This window comes from Genypterus blacodes, unplaced genomic scaffold, assembly GCF_046128005.1.
Source record: "Genypterus blacodes isolate CSIRO-AG114 ecotype Tasmania unplaced genomic scaffold, CSIRO-AGI_Gbla_v1 ptg000039l_1, whole genome shotgun sequence".
Lineage (NCBI taxonomy): Eukaryota > Metazoa > Chordata > Actinopteri > Ophidiiformes > Ophidiidae > Genypterus > Genypterus blacodes.
In genome coordinates, this window is record NW_027466852.1 from 2,428,765 (window position 1) to 2,456,627 (window position 27,863).

The 27,863-nt window shown below is 40.8% G+C and overlaps 2 protein-coding genes across 4 annotated transcripts in view; one reads left to right on the plus strand and one right to left on the minus strand.

Annotated features, from left to right (window-relative positions):
- The window catches only part of cntln (centlein, centrosomal protein), a 73,050-nt gene extending 58,962 nt beyond the window's left edge, over nt 1–14,088 (minus strand). For both annotated transcript variants that reach the window (XM_076148203.1, XM_076148202.1), the window contains exons 1-9: nt 13,740–14,088; nt 13,396–13,480; nt 9,841–9,929; nt 8,146–8,230; nt 5,554–5,664; nt 4,521–4,697; nt 1,884–2,017; nt 858–1,020; nt 157–384 (exon numbers count right to left, since the gene is read on the minus strand). In XM_076148203.1, coding sequence (XP_076004318.1) covers nt 157–384; nt 858–1,020; nt 1,884–2,017; nt 4,521–4,697; nt 5,554–5,664; nt 8,146–8,230; nt 9,841–9,929; nt 13,396–13,473 — 1,065 coding nt within the window. In that variant the 5' untranslated portion in view covers nt 13,474–13,480; nt 13,740–14,088. The remainder of the gene's footprint in view (nt 1–156; nt 385–857; nt 1,021–1,883; nt 2,018–4,520; nt 4,698–5,553; nt 5,665–8,145; nt 8,231–9,840; nt 9,930–13,395; nt 13,481–13,739) is intronic.
- Nucleotides 14,089–21,023: 6,935 nt separating this feature from the next.
- The window catches only part of bnc2 (basonuclin zinc finger protein 2), a 141,188-nt gene continuing 134,348 nt past the window's right edge, over nt 21,024–27,863 (plus strand). For both annotated transcript variants that reach the window (XM_076147845.1, XM_076147847.1), the window contains exon 1: nt 21,024–21,581. In XM_076147845.1, coding sequence (XP_076003960.1) covers nt 21,579–21,581 — 3 coding nt within the window. In that variant the 5' untranslated portion in view covers nt 21,024–21,578. The remainder of the gene's footprint in view (nt 21,582–27,863) is intronic.

Genomic DNA, 27,863 nt, shown 5'->3' on the forward strand with positions numbered 1-27,863 from the left:
ATTTTGTTGTATAACTACATCAGGCATATCAAACTTCAGGATGAAAGCATCTGCAGCGGCCCAGAAGAGGCATGTGCATTTAATGTCCTATGAAAAAAAAGGGGCCCTCTGTGGGGGAGAGGGAGAAGGATGGGGAGGATGGGGAACTCGGCTTACCTTAAGGTTGGTTTGTCTGTTGGCTGTGGGGAAAGGGGTTGTCTGCTGAGCCTGCTGCTGCTGCTGCTGTTGTATTAGTTCCTGCTGCTGTTGTTGCAGCTGGGCCTCGAGATGGAGGATCTGCTGTTCCTTCTGAGCCAGCTGGCTGCCGAGCTCCTGGTGACTCTGACGGAGCTTGGCCTCACTGGAGATGAGGGCCTGGTAGCACTGACTCAACTCCTTGTACAGCTGTCAACAAACACAAATAAAACAGCAAGTTTGGAAGAAGCAGGGGAGTGGCGTGGAGGCGACGACGGCAACCACAGATGGAATGTCGAAAATGAGGGGAATACAAGCAACAAATGAGTCATCAAGTAGAGTGTTGTGTTTTTTCATTCTAATGAGAAATAACGAGGCACAGGAAGAAGGAAGAGGCATAAAGATGAGAAAAGGAAGGAGAAACGTCATTTAAATAATTTGTCCTTAAAAGGGTTTGGCCTGGGTACAGAGGTACAGTGATTAGAGAGAGACAGAGGCAGAAGAACACATTTTCCTTTCACAGTAATACAATACTGGAGGAAATGTCCTTCATTTCTGTCATTAGTCAAATAATTGTAGGTTAGCAGCAGCTTGGAAATAAATGACCACAGCGGTTGAAGCGCGAGCAAAGTGTAACAAAGTGGTTAGGATAATTATGAGTTTGAGGCTTGGCGTGTGTGTACCCTCTGGTAGGAGGTGGTGTCAGCAGTATGTGCCTCCTCTTGGTTCCTCAGGACTCTCTGCGTGTCGAGGTTGAGCCCCTCCAGTTGCTTGATTAGATGGCTTTGCTCTGCTGCGTGCTCTGTGCTCTGTCTGTACATGGTCTGCACCTCTGCCAATTCACGGCTAGACACACAGAGACAGTTACGCTAGGCACACTAATTCATCCATGCACTGGCAATTATACCACAGAGAATAGTTGACATTCCTTACTGCATTAATAAATACAGTAATGAAATAAGCATTAGGATTGTTTTATATAAATGACAGCTTAAAGACTCAAGGAATCACTTGGGTGTGAAAAAGTCAGAATGGATATCATCAAGTCATTGATACATGTTTTCTTCAACAATTTACAATTTTACAACTTTTCTTGCTAGAAGCACCAAATTAGTTCAACACAAACAATCAAAATAATTATAATGTTGTGCTCTGTCATTAAGGAACAAAACAGACAGTCACGCATCCCAGCATTAAAGTTTAATTCTCAAATTAGTTTGTTGTCCCATGCAATTCCCACAAACTGCTCCTAACTTACAAGGACATTTAATCACCGACCTAAACCTGAGAGAAGAGTCTGTGACTGACATACTAGAGTGCCTCTGGCATTAAACAGAAAAGTAGTTAAAAAAGGTTGAGATTACCACTAAGGCTTCTACGGTTCTCACAGTTTTATCATATCGACTAAAGCTTAGCCAAAGCCTGGCCTGTTTCCCTTTTCTCCCTCTTTTAAAGTACATCCACTATGCAGGGCTTATCAAGTGGCTTTAGGTGAGCCAGAGTGGGAGAAATCTGTGTCACCCCAAGCCTCATGCTGCAGAGAGCAATATACTGCTCTGCAATCTAACCCATCTGAGGTGATGTATACACACACGCCCTCGTGAGACAGACTTTGCTGGAAATGATAATTATCAAAAAAGAAATCACCTGCAAAAATGTGGTGTTTACAAGCAAGCGGACACTGAGGAATTCTGTTGGTAAAGGCTCACCGAAGTTGGAGGAGATGCTCCTCTTTTGCTGTTCCTTGGTTCACTTTGGACGAAAGCTCTGCCATCAGACTGGAATTGTGGCTGTGCAGTCTGAGCACCTTCTGCTCTGCATTGTTCAGCTGCTCCTCAAGCTCCTGACACATCAAAGTTATACCAAAGGTCAGACAAATGAAGGAACAATTGGCACAAGCTGTGGCTACAGGCCTACCACACAGAACCTGTGTAAGACAAACAATAATGTCTGGTTTTCATAACTCAGTGATGTAACTACATTTAGATCGAATACGTGCACCACTTTACTCAGTGAGCAACTGCCATCACAAACAATAACAAAAGAGCCTTTTGTACCTCTACATCTATCCAAGTCATATTTGGCTGCAAACTCTTTTTTAGTTTTCCTTTTTTTCTACTGTTCCTTCCTTTCAATCTCTAAAATACCTAAGTTTATGGAACAAGAAGTCTGTAGTGGATCCAGCACATTTAGTTCCATGTGATCTATTAACTGTGAAGATTAATCTTTTTAAAAAGCTTTTAGATGGGAAAGAAAGCCTCACCCAATGCATCAGCAATTCAGCAGCCCTGTACTGGCTCCACACTAAGCGGGCCCAAGCGTGCAAATCATTACAGCACCTTTCCTCCACACTCTGAGCTACACCTCCAAGGGTTTCCATTGTCACATGTTAGTTACTACAGATCAGTCGGTCAGATTTATCTTAAGAGTTCTCCCATTAACCTGTTACTTCAACATACCATTTTGCACAATTTCTACCTGCCTTGATTAATCAGAAAATAGATTCACAGTGAATTTGTCAAAATTAAGTGGATATTGGGAATCGGGGCTGTTGGCAGTAACAGGATAACACGTATCATTAAAATGCCAAGTGATGGTTTTAAAGTACGGCCAGTTTGATTGCCGTAAACCTTAGATTTGTTATGTCCTATATTAAAGGTATTTGATAGAGAGTGACAGGACCACACTTGACTATAGGCTCAGCGACATTCTCTTTGGGAGAGTGGGACAATACAACACCTTCCCATAAAGAAGAAATAATGAAGTGTCGTGTAGGGCACTCTAACTGTTACATCAAACACACAAGGGTCACCTAACTTGTCCAGTGTAATTATAAATGAAAACGGTGTGTCACAAAGCCAAAATTAATCATATGCAAAATTAATTAGCTATTGGCAATTACGAGGAGGGATGACATTAAAAACATGTAGAGTATATACAACAAGCAGTGGTGTTTTCTTTGATATCTATACACATTCATTACAGATGTGACCCTATTGACCGCGGCTTTGATCAAAGCCAATGAACAAGCTGAAATGTACGGGATAACATAGCAGAAACACTTTCATAAACCAAGCTAGCCATCCAGTAAGCACCACATGAGGGGACCGTGTAATGTGGTTTCTTAAGACGGACTGAGGTGTTGATTCAACATGACATTCAGCTATTTAGGCTTTTTAATATCATACAAATATTCAGTGGGTTTTGGGGTTCTGCTTGCAACTGTTGCTCATCTATTTTAACATGGTTTTACTGAGACTGAACATAAAACCTGATCCAATCGCAACATACCACCCACAGAAAGGTTGGCAGCAGAGGAAGAAGTAGTTTTTGTGAAGAAGTCATTTTGTCTAAGCCTGTTATGAAAACTATCTGGTCGATCTAACTTTTCCACCTCACATTTGTTTAAAGGGTACATTCTGGACAAATCTTAGTTGTCAAATCTTCATGTCAAACAAAGTAACACGACGTGTATCCGCGGCTCACCTAATGGTCTTCACCTCCGTCTTTCACATCAATGCATGATCAAAAATGAGGAACAGGTGGAGTATCTTCGGCTGTGATTGATGTGCATAGTCTAGTTGCTGGGGCCCGTTCCATCCAAGTGTAATTACGCTGCAGCCCTGACTAATTTAAGACTTTCTGTCTGGCTTCATTTGGCAACAATATGCTTCATGACGATTAGTCTATAAGAATCAGGGAGAGTATGGGATTGTTCGGTTGCTCTGAGGTCCTAGTAGAATAGTATTTGGTAGGCAGCTGATTTCTATATAAGAATGGCAACAGGCAGCTCTTTGAAGGGAACAACTCTTGAAGGACTTTGGGTTTTGATTATTTTAATGTTTAAAAGGAGCACTGCTGTCATTCTTCTTCTTTGTGTTGACAACAGAGATGGGAGGATTTGATTCATAATGATGACATTTGGGAGCAATGGCTAGATTGTGTTAGCTGCTTGTAAATGAGGAAAGTGAATCACAAAAACGCACAACACTAACGTTTGCCTGAACACATGTACACAAACACAGTTGGGAGTAAGACTTAAGTTATGTCACTAGGGACTGGGGCTTCCTGTAGATTATCTTAGTTAATTTTTTACCCCAGCCAAGTAAGATATCTCTCCCTCTTTTAAAACTCAATGTTTCCCTTTCCTTTGAATATAGACCATACATATTTAAACTGTCTGCTTTGCTGCGGAAATCACTTCACATTGACATGCTGAGGGGAGAAGGGTACAAGAGATCAGAAGGTTCAAGGTGTGCAGAAGAAAGAGGGTAGACAACAACAGGAGCTTTCCAGTGTATAACTGTGTGTGTGTGTGCTTTTATAGATTGTCCCAACATTCATACCTTAACTCTGGCCTGGGAAGCAACCTTCTGGTCTCGCTGGCTGTTGGCCTGCCTCCGCTCTTCCTCCAGATCAGCTCGCAGGGCAGCGCAGCAGGTAGTTAATCCCTCTTTCTCCTCCTCTAGAGCCCGCACCACCTGCCGCTCCTCGTCTTGCCTTTTACACCCTGTCTTCATTTGCTAGATGCACAAAGTGTGTGTGTGTGTGTGTGTGTGTGTGTGTGTGTGTGTGGCAAGGGAAGGTCGCAAGGGCCAAATAAACAATGTTGATGTAAGAAGAAAAGAGATATAATTCAAAGTGAGAAAGGAAAAGAGAAACAGAGAGACATCGAGGGGAAACAACAAAAAGGGAAGCATCACATGGGGTTCAAGCTGAAATGAATATGTAAACAGTGAATCGTCTTTGCTGCGAGAGCCCCCTGCATGCGCTACTGATTGGCCAAGGTCACCTGTGCTGTATGACTGGGCCAGGTGGGCCGGTGGACCGAGCCATGCTGCTGAGCTGGGCTCATGCAGGTACAGGGGCCAGGCTGTCAGCTTTAATGACAGGCTCCTAATGAGAATGCTGCTTGCAGCAAGACCCATTAGACTCAACCTGTGTCTCCTTTGATGCTGTCCCCCCACGATTTCTCTCCATGAGACCTTACCAAGACTGTGTAAGACCATTCCTTTATCAATTAAACATAGCTGCATCCTATCGAAGCATAATTAGGGAGAAGCCACACAATATTCACAATCCCCCTACTGAAGCAGTCATGCAGTATTTATTTGCAATCTGTCTCTCTCTCTCTCAAGACTTCTCTGCTGTCAGTAGCAACAGAGAAATCTTTAAGCAAGAAAGAGACTGCGAGAGGGTGAAAGGAGGCAGGGAAAGACACAAGGACACATGGAAATACTGAATCCAAGGAGGCAAAGCAATCGTCTTTCTCTCCTGACTTGAACATCTGCAGCTGTAGCCACAGGGGACTTGTCATGTTTTTTTGTTTTTCTTAAGAAGACCAAGACCAAACTGCCACTGAAAATGTGTTCCACCAACCTCAAGTTCCTGGCTCTTATTGAGCAGTTGTTCATGCAGAGCTGTCAAGTCCTTCTCCATTATGTCTTTCTCCTCATTCACTTTTGTCATCTGCTGCTCTCCTCCCACTTTCTGAGAAGGACAGCAAGAGAATAAGGAAAGAATAAAAGGCACGGATGGAAAGACACAGGTTACAATTTAATGCATTTATTTCACGTCATTATCATATAAGATTCTATCAACCAAAAATCTTCTACAAAAGAAACACACTAAAACATTCATATCTAATAGTCAATATATAAATCTGCACTGAGTCTTATTAAAACATCACAAAGCTCCATGATGATCAATATCATTACTTTCAGGTTTCAAAACTATAGGCAGCAGAAAACGTACATTCATTTTAATGACCACCTACTTTAGAATTTGGTATGTGTTCACTTAATTTTTTGGCAGCCTTTGTGGCCTTAGCAAGGAGAGGCTGGCGTTTTAACACTGCATCAGCTGGGGTTTGGCATTGGCTGGTAAATCCACTGCCTTCTGCGGGTACATACTGCTCTCAAATAACACTGTGCTCTGGGATGCAATTAATTGCCATGTTGGCGGAAATCGCTCAGATCTATCTAGATAGCGGATTTAGTGCTCCTCTATACTCCTAGCTCGCAATGCTAAGAATACAGGGGCTTTAATAGAGATTTATACTGCCGAGCAGGAAATAAATTCAAACGTTGATAATGAGGTAGGAAAGAACAATTTTAACCCCAGTAGTGTTCACTTGATATGGGGGGGGGGAAGGGGGGTTCAGCCAAGTTAAGAGGTCTAGGACAGAAAGATTAGCATTTGAAAATTCCCAGAGCGTTTAAAAAATGAAAGCTAATTATGTTGCAAAAATGGAAAGGAGTATGAAGGCAAAGTATGTAGAGAAGGATGTGGACTAAAAAAATTGAGCATAGAGGACAAAAATGCATTATCAATGTTGGAGAATTGAGACGCTAAGACGAGTGCAAGATCCTGTGTGCACCCAGTGGACCATCACATCTCCTAAAAAGACGGAAAATCCAATTAATCAGTCCTCGGGCACGTATGGTTCAAGACTATGGATGAGATGATGACTGTAAGTGGCTGGATGACACAGTGTAGAGGTCATGACTATTAATGAGCTTCTCAAATAGCCTGTGAACTTCAGTGCCAAACGTTTAAAAGGAGAACAACAAAGGCTTCCTGAGTGTGTGTGTGTGTGTGTGTGTGTGTGTGTGTGTGTGTGTGTGTGTGTGTGTGTGTGTGTGTGTGTGCGTGTGTGTGTGTGTGTGTGTGTGTGTGTGGAAGAACAGACATCAAATAATTGGATTCAAAAGTTCTGTAAAAAAAAAAAAAAATCTAATTTAAAATGTATGGTAGATCGACTAAGCATTTTGTTTAGTCAATAAATTAGTTTGTCTTGCACTTGACCAAAAACTTTAAAAGGTTATTACTTATTATTTGGATTATAAGTAACAAATGGAATAACAAATCATATTCACTCTCCAAACACTACAGTTGCATTCAGTCAGGTTGAGGTTAGCTGACCTTGTAAAACATCATAACGCTAATAAACATCCATAGGAAAAACAAAACAGCTCTGCAAGATATTGTTTAAAGAAATAATAAAATCATGGCTTTCAGGCTATGCTCCAGGAAAAAGAAAGGGGAAAAAAAATACAAATGCTATTTTCATAAACTGATTTCCACCCAGACTACATTACATGATTACAATCTATTACAATTTCCTCTGATTTTCAAAAATGTTTAATATTCAAAATAAACACCCTTGGAGATAAAAAAAAGCACAAAAATCCAGAGACCTATATATGAGATAACAGATCAGTGTTTGATGGCTGAGGAAGGTACTGCAGAGGACTGCTGGAGCGCTGATGACTCCATTACAGCAACTCTCATTAGGAATGAGCACGAATCTGGATAAAAGGGACACTAATGAAGTAGACTGACAGATGCGTCAGTGAAGGGATGATGATTTGGAGTAAATTGCGTTAGTGATGTCGTTATCATTAGCCATCATAGCACCAAGAATTATTACTCAAGGAGAGATGTTTAAAAAAACAGAAAAAGAGAGATGGATAGGTAAAGGTTGAAAGTGAGTAAACACAGATTTGTTGGGCAATACAAATTGTGATACATTCCTTTTTTGTAGTTTGAGTAATAATTAAAAAATATGGAAAATGTACTGATCGGAAAAACAAAGCATTAATGACAATTTCAGAAAAGTATATAAGGAAAGCTTGTTATGTTTTTTTTAAAAGGACAAGATAATCAGGTAGATGGCTAGAAGCTCACTAATTCCACACAGAAAGGAGATGTGGTTTGGAGAAGTGAATGAAAAATGTTCTTCATCTGGACCTATCATTAAGGTGTCCTTGAGCAAGGCCTCAACTCCCACTCACTTAAGCGGAAGCCCTACCCACTCGACTACTGCCTCCCCACATTCCCATATAGTTCCCAGCTATATACAGTATGTTTAACCATTGTGACAAAGAACCTTCACAAACATTGCAGGTATGTTTTGAAAGCCACATTGATGCATTTTCTCCATTAAAAAACAGTGAATTGCTATGTTACCTGTTCAAGCTCTTGTATCCTGTAGTCTTTAAACTGGAGGATCTCCAGCACTCTCCTGTCCTTCATCTCAGCTTTGTGCTTCTCCCTTTTGGGTAGACAAAACATTAGAAACACCTCAATGCAAGGCCATCCACAACACCACCAACACACACTGGTTGAATATACACCTGTCTGACACATTGTACTGCTGTACCTAATAAGCAGTTCAAATCAGTGGAAGTCGCGTTTTGTGTAACTGTCTTGTAAAATATTAAATTCACTGTGCCCCTGCTATACTACAAATAAAAGGTAAGGCTGAATCTGAGGCACTCTAAAGAGGAACATTCATTCATTCCTTTTCATGGCGAAGGATGAGCCCGTTACATAAAGAATGTCTATTGTTTAGAATGAATAAAAGCTATATATTGGCGATTGGTGAAAATGTAAAATAGGCCGTTTACTCACAATTTTTCAAGTCCCATACTAGCTATTTTTATCACGAAGTAGTTAAGTTAAGAGGACACTCAAGAGCAGCAATTTGGGAATTTGTTTCTACTACTTTAGACCACCAGGGGCCAGCCATCCCTTCAAGTCAAAACTTGCTTCCATCTACTCCTCCCATCTTCTGTGTCTTTCTCGGCTCGCTTTGCCTCTTCTGATCATCCCTCTCCCTTTACGCACTGAGGTAAGTATCAGGTGTCCCAGAAGTGACTGGAACGCAGACTGGCCTCGCTACATCTCCTTGTATATCGGGCTGTGTTCGCCATGTCCTGAGCAACCAACCAATCACTTTACACGATTCACACAGGAGGAGGGGTGAACGCCTGTTCCCAGTGGGTACTGGTGCTTGACTGGAGTCGACACAATTACCATGTCAATATCCTCTTGTGCATCAGGTGATACGATACACATATGCTCTCTGGGTGCGTGTTTCCCCTCTAGTCTCAGTAGGCCAACATACTTTGATGGGTTTCCTATGGGGTTATAAAGGAAGTGAAGAGGGAGTGCAGAAGGAATGGGAAGCATGTATCTCTCTGAACACATCGCACTGTCTTCTACCCACAAAGCTATGTGATTCAAAAAAAATGTATGTGTGTTCATATAGGCCACTATCAAAGGTACACTAGTACACACATAGGATGTGGAAAATGCTTCACATCCTCACTAAAATTGCAGGTGTATCATAAAACCATAAAAAAACACTATTTTATGAATAATGGGATTTAGAATTACCACTATGTTAACAATAAACACCCTTAAAAAAGTTATGTTATACATCCCTGCAAAGACAATGTAAAGTCATGTTTTAGTTCCTATGAAAGGGAATTTATTTATTTCATGTTCTTTTTATAAAAGTTCCCATGCCACTGTTTCAGTGTGGCTTAGCCATCCTGCAAAAAAGGTCATATTCAATCTCACAGTTTATCCGATAAAAGACAAGCATTTGGCAAGAGTGTTTCCACTGTCCAGAATGGGAGAGGCAGAGGGAGAGGGTTTTCATTAAAAAGGTTTCCATGGTTGAACTGCTAGACCGGGGATAAGAAGGCTTAAATCAGCATCTGCACCAGATTCCATCGTAACCCCAGTAGAACGGCCAAGGTGCCTTAAAGACCCCGCTGAACGACTTTCACACATATTTCTTTTCACTTGTGAGATAAAGGAATTTTCAGCTGTTGAGCTTCTTAGGTAGCAATTTGAAAGATGAAATTTACCCACCGCTCAACCACCAGACTGACAGCTTGGGTCAAATCTGGATTGGCCACTTGCAGGCGCTTCCATAGGGACCAAACAAAATCCTTATCTGCCTGTGGGAAAGAAATCATAGAACACGTCAACAACTGTTTTATATTTTATGATAAATTTGTTTCAAATTCAGTGAGGCCTACAAGAAGAGTAAAATCATATCTCAGCCTTTTTTAATTGAAGCCAAAAAAATTAAAGAGGAGGTCCAATGACAACATACAGTACGGGAGAAGTTAGGGAGTCAATCTATAATTTAAGCATCTTGTAAAAAAAATTGTTTTTGATCCAGTCTGCCCTCTTTAATCAAGACACCCTCTTAACAGGGAGCTCCATCACTGAGATATGACCTTCGACTCAAGGGGAGCAACCATTGACACTTGTCATTATACACTATTTATGACTGGGGAGAGCTGGGATCCAAATCAAAACACAGCAGTCGAGCTTGCATTTTCTTTATTAATAAATTGCTCTCCGGATAGGTTTTCTGCTGCGGCTCCAAAGTAACTAGCCCCAAAGAAACTCAAAACTGATGACAGAGAGAGTCATCTTCAAGCAGAAATCCCAGTCAGCCCCTCACACATTTCCAATTCAAATTGTCTCACTGGTTTTTCAAACATATTTAAACTACATTACATTTAATGAGGGACATCTAAAAAGTACATTTTCTGACATTAAAAGACAGAATTATACCAAATCGACTTAATATAAAATTATCTGATAAATTATGTTCACATCATCATAAGATAAAAGTCATTCCTCCCACTGGAATGAACTGGTCTCCAATTAGTACATGAATTTTAACCCCCCTATTCAATAGTGTCTAATCAATTATTTACTAAATGGCAGAGGCAGACCTTGATAAGACCATGGGCTGAACATACAAAGTGGAAGGACCGGTGGATCTCTGTCTCTGTATGCAGCTGAGTGTCTGAGTGTGTGTGTGTGTGTGTGTGCGTGTGTGCGCGCAAAAGTGTGTGCACATGCGTGTGACATGTGTACACAGAATGGGGTGGAATCTCACTCGACTCAGTTCTGCAATGCAGCTAATGATGAAATTGAGAAGTACGGTTGATTTAAAATAGGATGCCTGGCCTTCGGCTGCCATCAACCGTTCCAGACGACTCTTCGGTCAGGATCCTCATCAAGGGCTATCCTCTGACGTACATGTGCTTAAAGATGCATCGAATGTGTGTTTGATAATTGCTAAATTATTCATTTTGAACCCAGACACTGAAACACCATGGGCTAAACATGCCAATGAGAGCCACTGGAATTCAGCCCCGAATTGATAAAATTATCATGGTCTAGTAGGAACATTTGCTGGCCAAAGATGAGCCTCTTTGTAGTTAATGGCTGTCCTGAAGTAAGTCTTGGCAGAGACTTAAGACATCAATGGTATTCAAATGCCACTATTTAAATAGTACAGTGCAAACTAAAGGTCCCTATTAGATAGACAGAATCACTGATGTTCTACAAGAGACCGGACCACCAAGGATGGCATCCATGTCACTTCGATTAGAGAGCACACATAGATTTGTTGTAATGAACATTGAACAGAATGTCAGCGGTAAAGTTGCATAATAATAATATGTTGTGGATTACATCTAAAAGTAAGAGCTTGATACAGATATAACATGTTAAGGTGCTCAAGCTCTGCATCAAAATGTTTGAAGGTGGAAGGACCAAGGTATTGAATATCTGCAGTTGAAAAGGTACACAACACTGAGATTGGCTAGATATAAACAGTCGATACACAACCATGTTAAGTGACACACATATAAGGATTGAATGTTTTTAGGGACATTTTTCAGCCTTTGTGTAATATTTTCAACAATATCTTAAGAGGTGTGCAAGTATGGACATTTCAAAGGGATCAAATCCTCGAGCTATTTATCTGTTACTACATCACCTATTTAACTATTTCATTAATTACTAATCAAATTTGAGAAAGTAAGAAAAGATGAATCGTAAAGGTTTGTTACATTTGATAGCACGATCAGTAAAAACAAATGGGCCAACTTCCTGCTTCATGAAAACAAACGTGACAGCTGCAGACCAAGAAAACGCATTCATCGAACACTGAACCATGTTAATACTGTAATCATGATAAGAGTGTAAACTTTGCGAGGGATTTGTTGTAACTGCATTTCAGCTTTTAACTACTTGTACTCAACTGAAAGTGGCTGGATAAATGTTTTTGTTTGTTCACCAGATAACACAAGTACATAGACAGCTTGTCAGGATGCTTTGCTTCTCCTGCACATTTCTGAGTGAAGCTGTAACATGTTCAAAAATGTTAAATTAAATTCAAGATAAATTAAACTGATCCTAACGGGATAAATAAGCTATTGGACACGCAGCAAATTGTAACCAAACAACAGAAGAACACACAGCAAATGCTTCTGTCTCATGTGGTAGGTATCAATGGTCTAATAGAAGCCCAAATGAAGCACTCTGTTGTATAACTGCTCAGTGCTGTTTAGTGAGTTAGTGTAGATATGCAAAGTGAGAAATGCTGCATTCAGGTAAGCACACTCATGCCATCAGGCACCACCTGGTGGTGAGTATGCAAGGACACCTTTTCATTGAATCTCATTGAAGCAGACAGTGAACATGAAAGGTTCTCAAGTGTGTTAGTGTGAGTGTGTGAAAGAGAGCAAGAGAGAGGGAGAGGGGGAGAGAGAGAGAGAGAGAGAGAGAGAGAGAGAGAGAGAGAGAGAGAGAGAGAGAGAGAGAGAGAGAGAGAGAGAGAGAGAGACTAAAATCACTCAAATGTATCAGTAATTAATATGTTCTGCACAGTATTTACTGGCACTGTCTGTTATTTACTTATATTCATGCAGCAGAACAGCCAAAGCAACAACACTGAATGCTATTAAGCTATAGCTATAATGTCATTTACTACCTTTCAAATACTACTTGTAAACCTCAATGCTATTATACTTCATTTTGTAAACATGGGTTTGTATCATCTGGGGTTAAATTAATGAAACAGAATTCTCACCAAAAGTATACTTAGGAATTAGAGCACATCCCAGCATGCAGTGTGATCTCCCCAGGAGTCCCTCTTTTATTCTGACTAACATCATAATGGAGATTTGTTTTCTATCTGAGATGAATCTTAGGTCAACGTCTGATCAAAACAGTGAAATTAATGCAAACCAGTTTGTGCTCACATAAGTGCAAAGATACTTAACGTGTGTCTGAATGTGCAGTAACGATGTGACACGAGAACATCTTAACACTCAAATGCCTTCATGAGAACATTTTGCACCGACATGCCTCTCCATAATTCATGAACTCAAGTAAACAAATAAAGTTTGTCAATATGACTAGACTATTTGCTAATTGACCTTAATGTCACCAGTAAACAGAACTATTAAAAAGGCGTCAAATACACTTTGACATAAGTATTCACCGTTTATATGTTACAGCAGCACTCTGAGCCATGTGTCTTTAAGTGCCAGATAAGATCATTGAAAGACAGATATAATATATACATGCATTTATATACATATTCATACATACCTGGCATTGCATTAGTTCATCTGACAGGCTCCTCACCTGCTCCTCCAAACCCTTTACCTGAGCGTCGTCTGTGGACATGTTGGAGCTTTGAAGAAACCAAAACAACAAGGGACATTATTGTGGAGTTGTTTATAAAAGGCAGAACAGTTGCGGTGAATAAAGGCTTCATCACAGCTGTCATGACACGAACATTACAGACTTATAATCGGTATTTTTCTCTCTCTCTGGAATGAAATGCTGAGAAAATAACGTTGTTGTGATGCTAAATTGTGAATACTAGCAGGCTGAAGAGCACGGGAGGACAAGCAACTAACGTTATAAACAGATTACCAGACGTCTCTTACCTGTTGAAGCAGCTGGATAATCAGCAGCTTTCGGGAACGCGTCAATAAATGGCACTTTATCGCATGAAAATAGCAGCTAGGGCTAGCATATCCAGCTAAAGCTAACGTTTGTTAGCTTCAGCTGGATGGCAACTCTTTTTTTTTGCTGTTGACAACCATGACAACAGGTCCAAGCCCCTCGCGTCATTTCATAACTCCATTGTAATAACTTTCTTCCTGCGCTTAGACGTATTCATAGCAGGTTTACCACAAAACACAACATCAAGTTTTTCGATGTTTTACACAGTTGTCCACAACTTTAGAGACGCTTTCTCCTTTCAAACAAGCCCGCTGCTTTCCGTTTCTGTCCCTTCGCGTCAACTTCTTTACGACATTTCACGACAGTTTCTGTTTGTGTACGACATTAGGATCACCCATGTATCTCTTCTCTGTACGCACTCTATCTATCGTGCAATTATTAATTCGTCTTTTCTCACACTAACAGTGTACAAATGGCAACAATTGCTTTTTATTGTTTCGTTGACAGCTCATACACTTTTATTTTAAAATGCATAATATACATTTTCAACGTGAAAGTACATATTTTTAGTTTATTACCATTTTGTATTTTAATGTAAATTCTTTATATTCACAAATGTTAATATACGATTTATATGGTTATTAACTGTTACCCTTTCTTTTAGATATCCAGCACATTTGGACTCTTTAAACAGGAAGAATAACCATAGAAGCTTCCCTTTAATATCTCATTGTTACTCAGAATTAACCAAAATGGACTCTTTATTTGTTTTTTTGTGTGTTTTCATTGTATACTGTCTCTAAATTTAAAGTTTAATTTGTTTGATTTGTTAAACCTTTTATTTGTGTTCTATGAGTATTAATTTTATTTCTTATCATTTCTTTTTGTGATCTCAGCTCAACTGTATGTGAATTTGTCTGAATTGTTCAGTAAAGTTTTAAAATAATATTTTTCAAAGTATGACATTACCATACAAATAGGTATCAATAGTAATAATAATAATAATAATAATAATAATATGGTCTAAAATAAATAGTTGATAAATAAGATTGATCTTTATCCTCCATATACTATAGTCCCCACAGTCACCAGAACTCAACTCAAACGTGTGTTACATGTTATACTTGTTAGACAGTGCCCACCATCATCAGTGAGGGGTATCTTTTAAAAGACTTTTATTCTATCCCTTTGTGACCCAACTCATATTTATGCCCGAACCATTGATTTTACTTTGCTTTGTTTCCTTTATTTAGTTTTTAACAGTGCCATGTAAGTACACATGCTTTGATACTGACAAATGTTTGATCTTTAGTTTACGAGGGCTTTGAGAACTGGACACAAGCACTGGTCACAAGTAACTAAGATGTGTGTTTGACATGTGTTTCGCTGGCAAGACAAGACAACTCCATATTGTGTACTTAATGTTCTTAAGTGTCAGGCCAGATTTGGTGCAGGGCAAGAGAATGAAATGAAGAAATATGAGGACTGGCACTCTTCTTCAGCCAGACAAATGTTGGTTCATCCGCTTGCTTGCTCTTTCTCCCTCTCTCTCCCTCCCTCTTGCTCTCTCTCCCTCTCACTGCAATTGACTTAGCATGATTAGGCTGTTCCTTGACCCACAAACACTGCCTCTCATTAAGCTCCTAATTTGTGGAACAATTTTAGAGGCAGTAGACTGGTACATAATGCACATCTGCCTGCCCCTGTTACCCATTCAGACACACACAGACACATGGTATCTCTAAATCAAGGCTCCCCCTTTCTCTCTCTCTCTCTCTCTCTCTCTCTCTCTCTCTCTCTCTCTCTCTCTCTTTCTCCCTCCCTCCCTCCCTCCCTCCACAATTCTGTGTCTAGCCCTGCCAAAGGTGGCATTATTACACTGTTGGCCTTTTTCTACAGCATTTTGCCCCTGGACAAACTCATCAAACCCACCAGATTCAGAATCTAATTGTTAGGTGACAGAAACAGTGCCAAAATGTCAGGCACAACATCACTGAAAAGAAACCTTCAATTATCCAATAAATTGTATGGCAACACCCTAATTTTGTCATTTAATCCTGTTATTTTTTCCCTTTTCTAAAGAATCCTATGTCAAATGAAAGCGTTCCACCTGAGGACACTGACAAAGCCTACAGGGATCGTCTTCTGACTATCCCCTCTTTCATCATCAAATGCATGTAATTTGGCCCCTGTCACTTCCAGTGGCTTACATGTTCCACGCAGACATGTTGGTGCATGACACTGCTCTTTTTTATGTCTGCAGCAATATGTATCTTCCACTTTAAAGTGTTTGTTGTCTGTGCCACTAATGACAGATTAATCCAGATCTAAGAGCATTTAGACACATTAAAGGCAGGTGTCAGCCGAGCCTGCTTTCATCTTGCCAAGAATGTGCTTCCTGCATTTAGGCTAAAAAGAAAAACAAATTCACATCCTTACAACCTCTTTCATTATTTGAGTTTACTTCTTTTATCTAAAAGCTTTTATTGGATGAATGAAGCAAGTGGAATATAATCATATATAGTCAACGTAATTCGTAAAGATCAGTATAGAGAGTGTGTGAACACGTTGTTATGTACAGTATATAGTGCATACATTACAATGATGAGAAAAAATGTACAATATTAATTAATATAGTTACTTATTGATGATTTTGTTTATTACTTTACATTCATTTGTCCATTCAAACTTGAGTCAAGGACTTGTGGACACTGATTGACTTAATGTGACTGAATAATGAAAACATTTTAGATGACACATTTACACAATGATAATTTTGATCAGGTAAAATTTCCAGTGTTTTTTCTCTTCTCCAATACTATTTTGAATTGTCATTACAGAGTCACATAGGAGTGTGAACATGAAGTAAATCTGCTGTTAGCAAGTGCATTACAATCACATCAATCTTAGCAGCACATTTTATTGCATTGTACTAGATAATAAAAAATATTAAAATTTTGCTGTGTGTCTGATGATTTCCTCCTTCTCCAATATCCTGTTCTATGTTCTAAATCACAGTTCAGCTTCTCTCCTGATGCCACATCCTCCAAGATCTGACTCAGAGGTACGCATGAAAATAAATACATCAAATGACTCCTGTATGAAATTGTCTTTGTTGGCCCCTAATGTGTAATTGCAGAGCTGTTAAATCATAAATAGCCACCTTGTGAAATGACAAGACTGTGATAATCCCTCTGAGCATGCTGCACTCACTTCTGTTCTGCCTCAACACACTCAAAGGGACGTTCAAGTGCTCGGCAGCATTTAATCTACGGTAAGAAGTGACACAGAATTGTGATCATGCAAATACACCCGCATGAAAAATTCAAGAACCAAATGACAAGCCCCGGTGTGCTGATGCTGACAAAGGAAGGAAGAGAAGCACGTCCCGGGGAAAAACATGACGCTCCGTGGAGATTTCAGAAGGCACAGTCTCCGCCTGCCGCCTCAGGTAAGTGGGGATATTGTTTGCATTAATGTGGCCTAGCTTTGATGCTGAGGGAGGAAAGGAGCTGAGAACTACAGGGGATGACAATTGATACTAAAGAGCCACAAGTCCCCAGCTTTAAAGAAACACAGCTTGTACAAATGCCAGGGGGGATGTCAAACTTGAACAGTCTTTAGTCGAGTGTCACACCTCCTGCATGGGAATGAGACAGGCACGAACATGTGAGACTCACTGAGAAGCTTTGAACGCCGTCGCTTTGTAGCTCAGCTGATGGCTCTATTTGCTATCTGTCTACACTTCTTTTTTTTTTTAAGTTGAATAAGCTTAGATAGAAATGGCACATATCCATCAGAGAGGTTGTTGTAATTACAACTGGCCATCACAAACATTTGAAATTGCTCTGTAAATACATTTTCAGATGCTGACATTTGGGCTTGTTTGTGCATACTTCCATTCAAGCCGTGACCTGAACAGAGAGTTTATATCAGTCAGCCGAGTCCCTTGGAAAGATATCTCTTTTGACCTCGAGCATAAGCCATCCTCATGTTGGATCCTGTGAGACCTTATAAAACCCTCATGACAGAGAAACCATTGATTGCCACTCCTCTTCTCTCCTTTCACACTTCATACATACAGTATTTGCACACCTTAACCAGACAATTCTAGCACAATGACTCCCTCATCTCTCACAGATCTATTCTGCTATGAAAATTTTGCTAAGCATGCAATGTCACTAATCTCTTTAAGAGCCCCCCTACACAAACCCCTATGTGTACAAGCCCCCTTGTTCATATCCTAGCCCTGGCGAGATGGCTCAGAACTCTGCTTGACTCCCATCTGATGACCTTCTGGTCCTATCCCTGACAAACAAGAGCCCTCATAAAGGAGGAATTGATCCATACAGGACCCACCTCCTAGAGGCAAAAGGGCATATGTATGTGCGTGTGTGTGCGAGCGAATGAGTGAGTTTGTGCAGTCTTTGTGCCACAAATCCCACCCCCAGTTAGCCCCATGGGGATATGTGGGAACGCCAAGGCAGACTATTTCCTCTTGGACTTTAACTTGAGAGCTCGTCCTTCCCTCAGTGAATGGGTGAAATAAGGTGAACGGGTGGATTTTAAGGTCATATTTTACTTGAATATGAGTGAATACACAGAAGACACGGGTCATTGATCTGCCTGTGTAAATGGTATCCCGTCAGAGGACATCAGGTAGATGAAATAAGTATTTGTCTTCTTGCAGACACCTGTACTACTCTCTCTGTGATATATGAGAAACTGAGGTAAAACATTGGAGACAGAGATCATACAGTTAATACCTGAGATGATAACAACCATGATAAAGATGACAGCACAATAGTAGTAAATAGGTTGTGAATAAATAAAGGCAAGTTAATGGATTCAATAAAGAGAGGTTTTGGAAAACTATACTGATTTGTGAGGAGAACTTTTTGTTCTAATCCCATGACATCTCCTCAGGGTTCTTGGGGACATTCAAACTGACCTTTCCATACTGCGGCAGGACTGGAGCTTAATGAACAGTGGGACCTCTGTGGCTTTGATGGATCCACAGCTGCAGTGTAGCAGCTGATGGTCGTCCCAGGAGGAAGAACACTTCCAGTAGCAGGTTCAATAGCTCATTATCAGCTGTCCCGCTGGATAATTAGTGAACAGTGGGATCCTGTCACAGCGACAGATAAACATATACTCATGTTAAATAGCATATGGAAAGAGAACTGTTTCAGCAATTCTGATCTTAAGAGATGATTGGAACTAAATAGAGTACAACTATCCACACCATCAGATGAAAGCTACACTATAACACTGCTCACTGCGTGTATATGTGTAATAAAATATTGTTTCTAATTAAAAGTGTACCTCATTATTTTCATTCAAATTATGGATCCCGGTCCCTGCAGGAGTCGACTGCACCCTCCTCCGGGAAACATCTGCTGCCTCTTTCACCTGACAATTAAGAGTTTCACTTGTCTCATGTTTATTTCCCTCAATCCCAGGAGCACCAACCAACCAACCACGATTTGATCTTCATTTGGATTCTCACAAGCACGTACAGTCAACTGTGACAGTAAAGGTATGTCACGTGGAGTACAGGACAAACAAACCCAGACTTCTGCAGTTTCTAATGGTTTTATTTAATATAGATTAAAGTTATAATTTGATGTTATCCACCCAACATAAATGATCTGAGTTTTAGTGGAACGTGTTTTCCATATAAAGAAGCAGAAGCTCTAATGATTTATTTAAAGTTCTGAGAAGCAGTGAAGGGTGACCTGGCCAAAGCTGGCACACACCTGCTCGCAACTGGTCACCAATTAGTCGAGCAGGTCTGACTGTGTTTTCACGCACATCAAATATAAATGTTTGGCAATGTGCTAATGAATGAGGGAGGGAGAAAAAAAAGGGCTTTGTGGCATGTTTCACTTTGATGTAGAGCATATGTCACAGCATTACTCATCCATAGCTACTGGTGTCTGCACAATTAATCAACAGCTAAACGGGGAAACTGTTAAATTAAACAACATCAAAGCATTTGAAGTCCACACAACGCTCAAATCAAACATCTTTTTTTTTTTCTATGGACAATCCTTTAAAGGCTTTGTTTTGTTGCTCACATAAGTATGTAATATCTCATTTAATTAACAATCTAAGCCCTCTGACAAACAGGCATATGGTCCTCGCTCTCCCACGGCCTTGGCCAAGGAATGAATATGCATATCCTGGGACCCCAGTAGCTTGTTACCCTGGAATGAATTCTACACAAGCCTAATCCCTGATCTATTATTTACCCCTTGACCAAACATGCAAGTGGGGCTTCCAGACGCTTGACTTGATAGAAATGACTGTCCTGGGATTCAGCTGCCTCTCTTCACTGGAGGAGCCAGGCAGGCAGGCAGGCAAGCAAGCAGGCAGGCAGTCACTCTGAGGAGCTCTGTATGTGTCTTTTCCTGCTTCACTCTTTCCTCAAACAAACGCACACAGAGACACACACCCCTCACTCCTTCAACTCTTCACTCTTGAGATGTCTCAGTCTAATGTTGAGCAAATCCCCAAAACAAGTGCGCAATGAAACTTTAATGAGCGCGCCCACTTCTGAAGGACCCGAGGGACAACAAGTTAGGAAATCGGTGCCCCCCCCACCCGAAATCCTAGAGAAATCCTAAACAATGTCCAAGCGCCTATAACACATCTGGCGTGTGCGCGCATGGGGGTGCGTGCGTGTGCGCGCGTGTAAATATGCGGGTGCTCCGGCGAAAAAAAGTGTAATAAGTGAATGTTTTGATTTGTCTCTATGTGTGAAACAAAGTGTATCACCCAAAAAGTGAATGCAGTTGTCAGAAGATGGCAGTACATTTATTTATCTTATAATACTTTTACGCAAAACTCGATGGATTTTATGAACAGGAATTAATTCTGGTGGATGATGTTTTAAATGCGCCTTGTTTTCAGTATTAGAATAGTTGTGAAATAAATCCACGCAGAGGGGAGGTGATGGCAGAATGTTCGCGGCTTTTTGAAAGTGTTTCCCCGGGCTGTATTGCCAAGACTTAGCCGTTTTCTTATCTCGGGGCTAAAGGTTTGGTCGCACACAGATGTGACTCCTTCATCCTGACACAGCATCGTGAATCAACTCACTCAGGTCCTGCAGAAACTCAGCGGACCCACAGTCACTCGGGTTACAGTCACACACACACACACATACACACACACATAGAGAGAGAGAGAGGGAGAGACGCGCGCAGACGGCGTGTAAAACACTGGTCTGAATTCACCCAACTTAACACAGCAGCCACCTTCTCTCCAGCCCGGACCGTCCGTTGCTCTCCGCGGCGCACTGCCTCTGTGACTCAGCCTGTGCACACGGGAAGCACCGGGGGAGTGTGGGAAGGCGTTTATGGGAGTTTTTCCTCAAGGTAGGACAGACACTTACAACGCGGCGTCTGGTTACCGGCGATCCCCACTGTCTCACTTCGACATCACCACTTTAACGAGTTGGGACGAGCAGACAGCAGGGACAGAGTGTCGTTGGTCGTGCGTTTGTTCATATCTGCGAAAGAGCGACGCGTTTCCACAGACGTCTTGGCGCACGTTTTTCTCACTGAAGAAACCTGGACGCGGTTAATATCGGGATAAGAAAAAAACCCCAGAGACTGACTGTTTGTTTCACAGCTCAAACTGTCATTTATCAACGATGAAAAGTTTGTGAACAGAAGCGGCGGCTGTCGACTCGCCTCAGATCGCGCACAGCACTGAAGAGGAGAAAGTTCCCCACTTGAGGGCGAAATCAGACTTTGAAGACGCCAAGTTTGAAAAGTGCCAGAAGCCCCGGGGTCTGTCAGATACAACATGCAGCGATGGTAAATATGATTTTTCAGCTTGTGCTTACTTTACTTGATCAGATAAGTGGAGGACATTAAAGATTTAGTGACTCCTGTAAATCACTTTAGTCCTGACCTTTCTCTTGATCTACAACATAACCAATCTAACTCAGTTATCCCCCCCCCCCCCAATTTTTGTTTCATACACTTTTCCCGAGACTTTTGAAGTTTCTCAACAGGCCTACAATTAAGGACATTTCTTACACGTGTGTAACTCTTTATACCCCCCTTTGTCTTACAAAATAAGGTATGAACGATTTACCTCTACACCAAGGAGTCATTCAATAATAAATATTAGAATTAGTGACTTCAGTAAGTAGGTAAAAAGTAGGTTAACAAAACATTAACTACTCATGGTAGTTTTGTCGTTTTCATTGAAGTTGAAGTTGATTGAACAATTATCTGTGAGCTTATATGTCCCAGTTGAAACCTTAACAACAGACGTTTGACAAGCAAAATGTTAACTTCACTCAATTTCTATGTGATATTGTGGTCTTAAGATTCTCTTCATGCCTGCAGATTTAGGCCTGGAGTATTTACAAACTCATAGAGACAAATGAAATCTAGAGATAATTGAAGTATTTAACGCAAACATATTGTTAAAAGTAAAACAAATGAAAATTGTCTGATGTATGTTTATTTAAATAAGTAAGAGCAAGTTATTTTATAGCTTGCAGCAATGTTTTGCTTATTATGAGGCCTGCTGAAACGCTGCTGCTCTACTTTTTAATTCAATTCATTCTTGTGTTTAATGCTATCTTCTCTGCAAAGTTTTCTTACTCTCTTGAAATGTTGACTTGTAGAAGTTGATTCTTGGCTGTTTCTATTTTGAATTCATCAGAAAATTGACCTATACACACAAGCGAACAGGTCCAACTGTGCTGTTCATTTAGAAAAATCATTTGTCTTTGTCGGGAATGGAAACAGAACATTAATATATTTGTTTTCAACTTGTAATTTAAACTTATAATGTTGGTGTTTAATGCAGCTGAATCATACTGAAATCTGACAGTCTAAGTATGTGTGTGTGGGTGTGCATGTGTGTTTTAATACTCATGTTGGTCCCAGACAGTTTCTGCCTGTTCATGTGTCCTGTGTTACGGTTGACCTCGAAAAGGGAAAGTCAGGGCGCTCGCAGCCAACCTGTTACAGCAGAGCACACAGAAGTTTCAGCATGGGCGCATCCAAACGAGAAACAGAGACAGACTGAGAGACATTGAGATGAATGTCCTCACTTTAAAGCACAACACAAGTGTGAATGTGTGAGATGAAGGCCTGGCACAGTGTTGTGGCCTGGTCTAAGAGTGTGTGAGGGAGGTTTCACCACCTTATGTTGGTGTTCTTGAGACAGAAGAATGCCAATTTAAAATTCCACAAGTGTCATTTATTTCCTTTTTTCTCAATGCTGTTTCCAGTCACACAGGCGAAGATATTGGTTTTCCCTTTTTATTCACGTTTTTCTGTCTTTGTCTCTCACATACCGCATACCGGAAGGATATTATGACCCAAACCTAGAGAAAATGAACAATTAAAATATCTGAAAACAATTTCACAAAAACCTGAGAGATGATTGAAGAAGAAGAAAGAAAAAAAAGGTCACAATAGAGCGATAAATGTCCTGGTTGTGCACCGAGCTGATGCACCGGTTCAGCCTAGCAGGGCTACGTGAGGTTAAAGAAAAAGTTAAAGTTGTCAGTGAGGCTGCAGCTAGGTCGTGATTCCTCAGGTTCTGTGGGAATCAGAGAGGGGAGAGTGTGTGAGAGCGTGTGTGTGTGTGGGGTGGGAGCCACTGGTTAGTCGGTTCAATAATCTGCTGGACAGGTAGGCCAGTGACGCCCCCCTTAGAGAGGCTGCTAATGAAGAGAAAGGCTGCTTAGTGGTGCTCTGCTCTGACCCCACCAGCCCTCCCTGTCCCCCCTGCTGGCTTCCTCTGATTACTGCTTACACTGAGAACTCCTTCCTCTTCTTCTCCCTCTGAACCCCCCCCCCCCCTGCACTTTCTCCCTTGTTACTGGAACAGAACGGCCACATAGAGGAGTCAGTTAATGACAACCGTTACTGCCGCGTTCATTTGTCAACACTTCCAATATGTAACACCCGGCATCAGTGTTGCCAGGTTTGATGTAAATTAAGTGATGAGAACGCTCTGCTTGGAAGTTCACCTCGGTGACGCACAGGTGACAGGAAGTGTGTGAGAAACTGAGCAGGAACAGAAAAACAAACTTTTGCCTCCAAGACAAACTTTGAGGGGAAACATGTACACTTTAGCTGTTCCTCACAGGCAAAGCTGTCAGGGCAGTTTTCCCTCGTCCTTTTTGTCTCCTCCACATTTGACCCACGAACGCGTCTGTGATGTCTCAACAACATGAAAGCAACATTCTTTCAGTGTTTTTATTTATCCAGTCGCAGCTCATTGCTGAACTGATGTGGCCCAGCTTCTCTCTATCCGTCCTCAGCCCCAGTGATTTCTCGAGTGATTGATAGTGTGTCTTGGCAGTGACAGAGGAGGTAATATTTTGAAAGGGGAGGTGCGGGGGTCATATACCTAAAGGTCTAAAGACACTGTAACCCAAGCTGCGGGCTTTAGCGACTAAACAGAGACGCTGAAATGTTTAACACATCGGATTGCATTTAATAAGAAGCACAGTGTGAGACGCACCCAATTTAAAATAATATACATATAGTCGACGTTGATTAAATTTTTGCACCTCAGTACACAAAGAAAGGACCCAAATGTTCACACACTTGCTCACATGCAAACTCTCCAATTTCCTTTGAATACATTTTGAAATTTGGTCCGCGTCGCTGCAAGTATAAAGCAAAACGAGTGAGATAAACAGAAGACAGTAATGAAGAGGGTTTATAGCTGTTATGACACGAACATTTAAGATGTGCTTCGTCTTGTTCTAAGGCACAGATGTGTATCTCTAAGAGTTTTTAATCTGCTAAATGACAGTGATCGTATCGTCTCTGTAGTGAAAAGATAGATCACGCGTGGAAATGGCATTTTAATCAGATTAAAATCAGGCTCAGAGCTATAAACTGTGTTTAAATTGTAATCTGATACTTGTACTTACATGCGTGTTTGTGTCATTTTCTTCTACTAGAGAAATTGTAATAGGTTGCGTTTTACATTTTAAGCCAAACGCGGGTAATCGTATACCTTCAAGAGAGATTCAGGAAAACGTCGGTCTAAGAACATGAACACACCCAGTGTGTGCAGAAGCCACACACTCCCCCAGTCTTTATTTGTTTAAAGTGAGAAATGGTAGAACACATTTTGTACTATACAGCCTGTAGAAATATGACCCACTGCATTTTTGTCTTCTCAGGACATTGCCACGATTCCCATTTTTCAGCTGTAATTCGGGGGTGGCCTTAATTGATTTTGTCCAGAACTAATTACCAGCAACTGTGTAAAATAAACACTTCAGCGTCACAGGGTGGCAAGTGTCCGATCGGTAGGAAAATTACAGTTCACATGTAATCCATACTTTGTTCAGCACAGTTAGAATATAATTCATGTCGGCACTATAGAAATACCAGAGACTCTGGGCCTGTGTAACGAACAGGAGTATAGTTGTAACCAAATGGCTCAGTTGGGAGGTATAGGGTTATGTGGTATAATTTATATTTTATAGCTCCCTCCTGTGCCGACTGCACTCTAGAATAAAGTTGTTCGATTTTGTTCCATGAACAGTGAGTGAGAAAATCTGGGGTTTCACTTGTGATGGAAACTCCAGACGCTACTTTGTTCCTTACATTCTGTTTTCTAGTTCTCTTTTCCTGTTGAGTCACTTTTCTTAATTTAATCTAAAACACAGCAGCTGCAGTTTTCTATATGGGGTATAAACTGTACCTGCCTGTTTGTGTTGTGTTACAGCGTGCATTATTGTGCGTGTGTGTCGCGTCAGTGGCCCATTGAGGAGTGTCTCGAGAGGAATGGAAAGATCTCCTCAGGGAGTATAGAGTGATTTGATTAGAAGAGAATAATTTGCCCTAAAGGTGTCTCTTCTTTTCCCTCCAATAGAACTGGTGGAAGAAATCTGATATGACAAGATAAGTGGTGGCTCATGAAAAATTCCTAAGGACTGAGACATAGCATGTTGACTTTGGAATTATTGCCCTGAGTGTCTCGCTCTTTAGTAACTATGACTGACAATTTATTTTCACCCCAGTCGCCTTTGAAATGATTTCTCAGGTTCTCATCATAGGATTCACCAATGTAAAGTCTGTGTATATACAGTCCAAAGAGTAAACTCAGCCTTCCATTCAAGGCCTTTTCTTCTTCAGGATTGTCTGAGAGTACATCTAAGTACCCTTTAATCTTATGGCAAGGAGTATGTTCATGGTGCCTTAAAGGCCCATAGCAGTGGTGTTAAATGTTGTGTTCCACATGGGCTTTGACATCAAGATCTACAAAGATCTACAGGCTTGCATTAGCAAAATGGAAAAAAAAATGGAATTACAACTAATCTCTCCTGGTACTTTATAATTGTAACCATCACTGTCGTACTTCATCATATTTCACCAACTGAAACAGCTTTACAGCAAATTAGACAATAACAGTAGCAATACTTCATGTCTTCATCTTCTTGATGGTGTGACCCAGGCAAGATGTCACTAATGTCACTGATTGTGAAATACAGTATGTCTGGGGGTTGGGCGTGCTGCCATCCACATTGTGCCTCTAACCCTCATCCTTAGACTGGTGACTCTTACAGTTTTACACACTGATTTTTCACCAGTATGTTATTCCAGTTTGGTGTTCCTCCTTAGTAGTGATGCTGACTCTGCTTTGTTTGGTCCCCTTTACAGCAGTGTTCAGTTTGTTCTACGTCCAGTACATGGACAGCTGTCCATGTCCTAGATCAGTGGGTTTCAATTTGAGATTAGAAGCTTGGGTTAAACAAATGGATTGTGCACAATTGGGCAAAACATTAAAAGCCTTTGATCACATTGAAATTGATTCTCCGCCATCTACCATATCACCTTCCTTCTTGTGTGAGGAATCTGTTATTGTAGTTCCAAATGTGTTTATTGGCGCTGTGGACATTACACCTTTCACAAATCCACAAATCCAACCAAGGATTGGTTAAGATTATTCCCTGATTATTCCCTCAAAGCAAATGAACTAGAAGTCTGAATACAGCCTTAAACAGCCCAGCATCAAGTGTTAATGCAGTCAGATCAACTTAGATGCAGCCACTGAGCTGACACACTATTTTACAATGTTCCTTTAGTAATAGAAAATGTGACAATTTTTTGAAAGTCTGATTTAATATAAACATGTAAACAATGGTAGACAGTAATGCTGATTGTTTTTGATTTTTGAAGATACCTGTATTGAGTCTAGGAATATTGACGTTTTGTGCAGACTCATACCACTGAGTAATAGTACAACAATGTAAAATGACACATTCAGGCCACTAAGCTACGCATACAAGAATTTCACTACCAATTACAAGAAGGTGATATAAAATGTCAAAATCAAACAAATAACTTGTTTCTGTGTCTGATCCATACCTGTAAATGTCATGCAAGTTAATGACCACTGCTGACATTTTTTGAAGATATCGGGGAGGGGGGGGGGGGAACTAAATAAAAACATTCAGCACAGTGAGTCTAATAATTCTGTCAGATCTGTCCTTGCCGGCAAGATCACGTATTCATCTCAGCTCAGATAATATTATGATTCAGTGCCTATCGAGATACATGGAAGTAATCCGCCTGGGTCAGTAAAAGTTTTATATGCCTTTTTTATATAATGGCTGGAGTACGTCTCTAAAATAAGTCAGACATTTCTGAACGTGCAGACCTGAGACAGACACACACAGACACAGACACACACGCACACACACACACACACACACACACAGACACAGACACAGACGCACATGCACGGTTGAAATCAGCTCAACATCTTTAAAGCGATACAGTTCGTGTGGTTTATGTGGCTGCGTTAGTTAGTTATCATGTTCAGAAAGGAGTGTAACCGGACCAGTTGTGGTCAGAATGTGTGAGGACATATTCTCAGTGAGGGAGAACGGGGAGATGTGTTTTAAAGTCTTTTTAGTAGTTTATCGCAAAGAGTTGATGTAATGCGTAGTGTGATGATGATCTTAAGCAGTTCCTTATCAGTGACCCTAAGCCTGCAGTTTACTTTTCCTCTCATTTTCAGCACTCTGATCCACTTTTCCTTCACATACCATGTTACAAACACACTTTTTTATGCATGTACAATTGTATGTTCTTTATCAC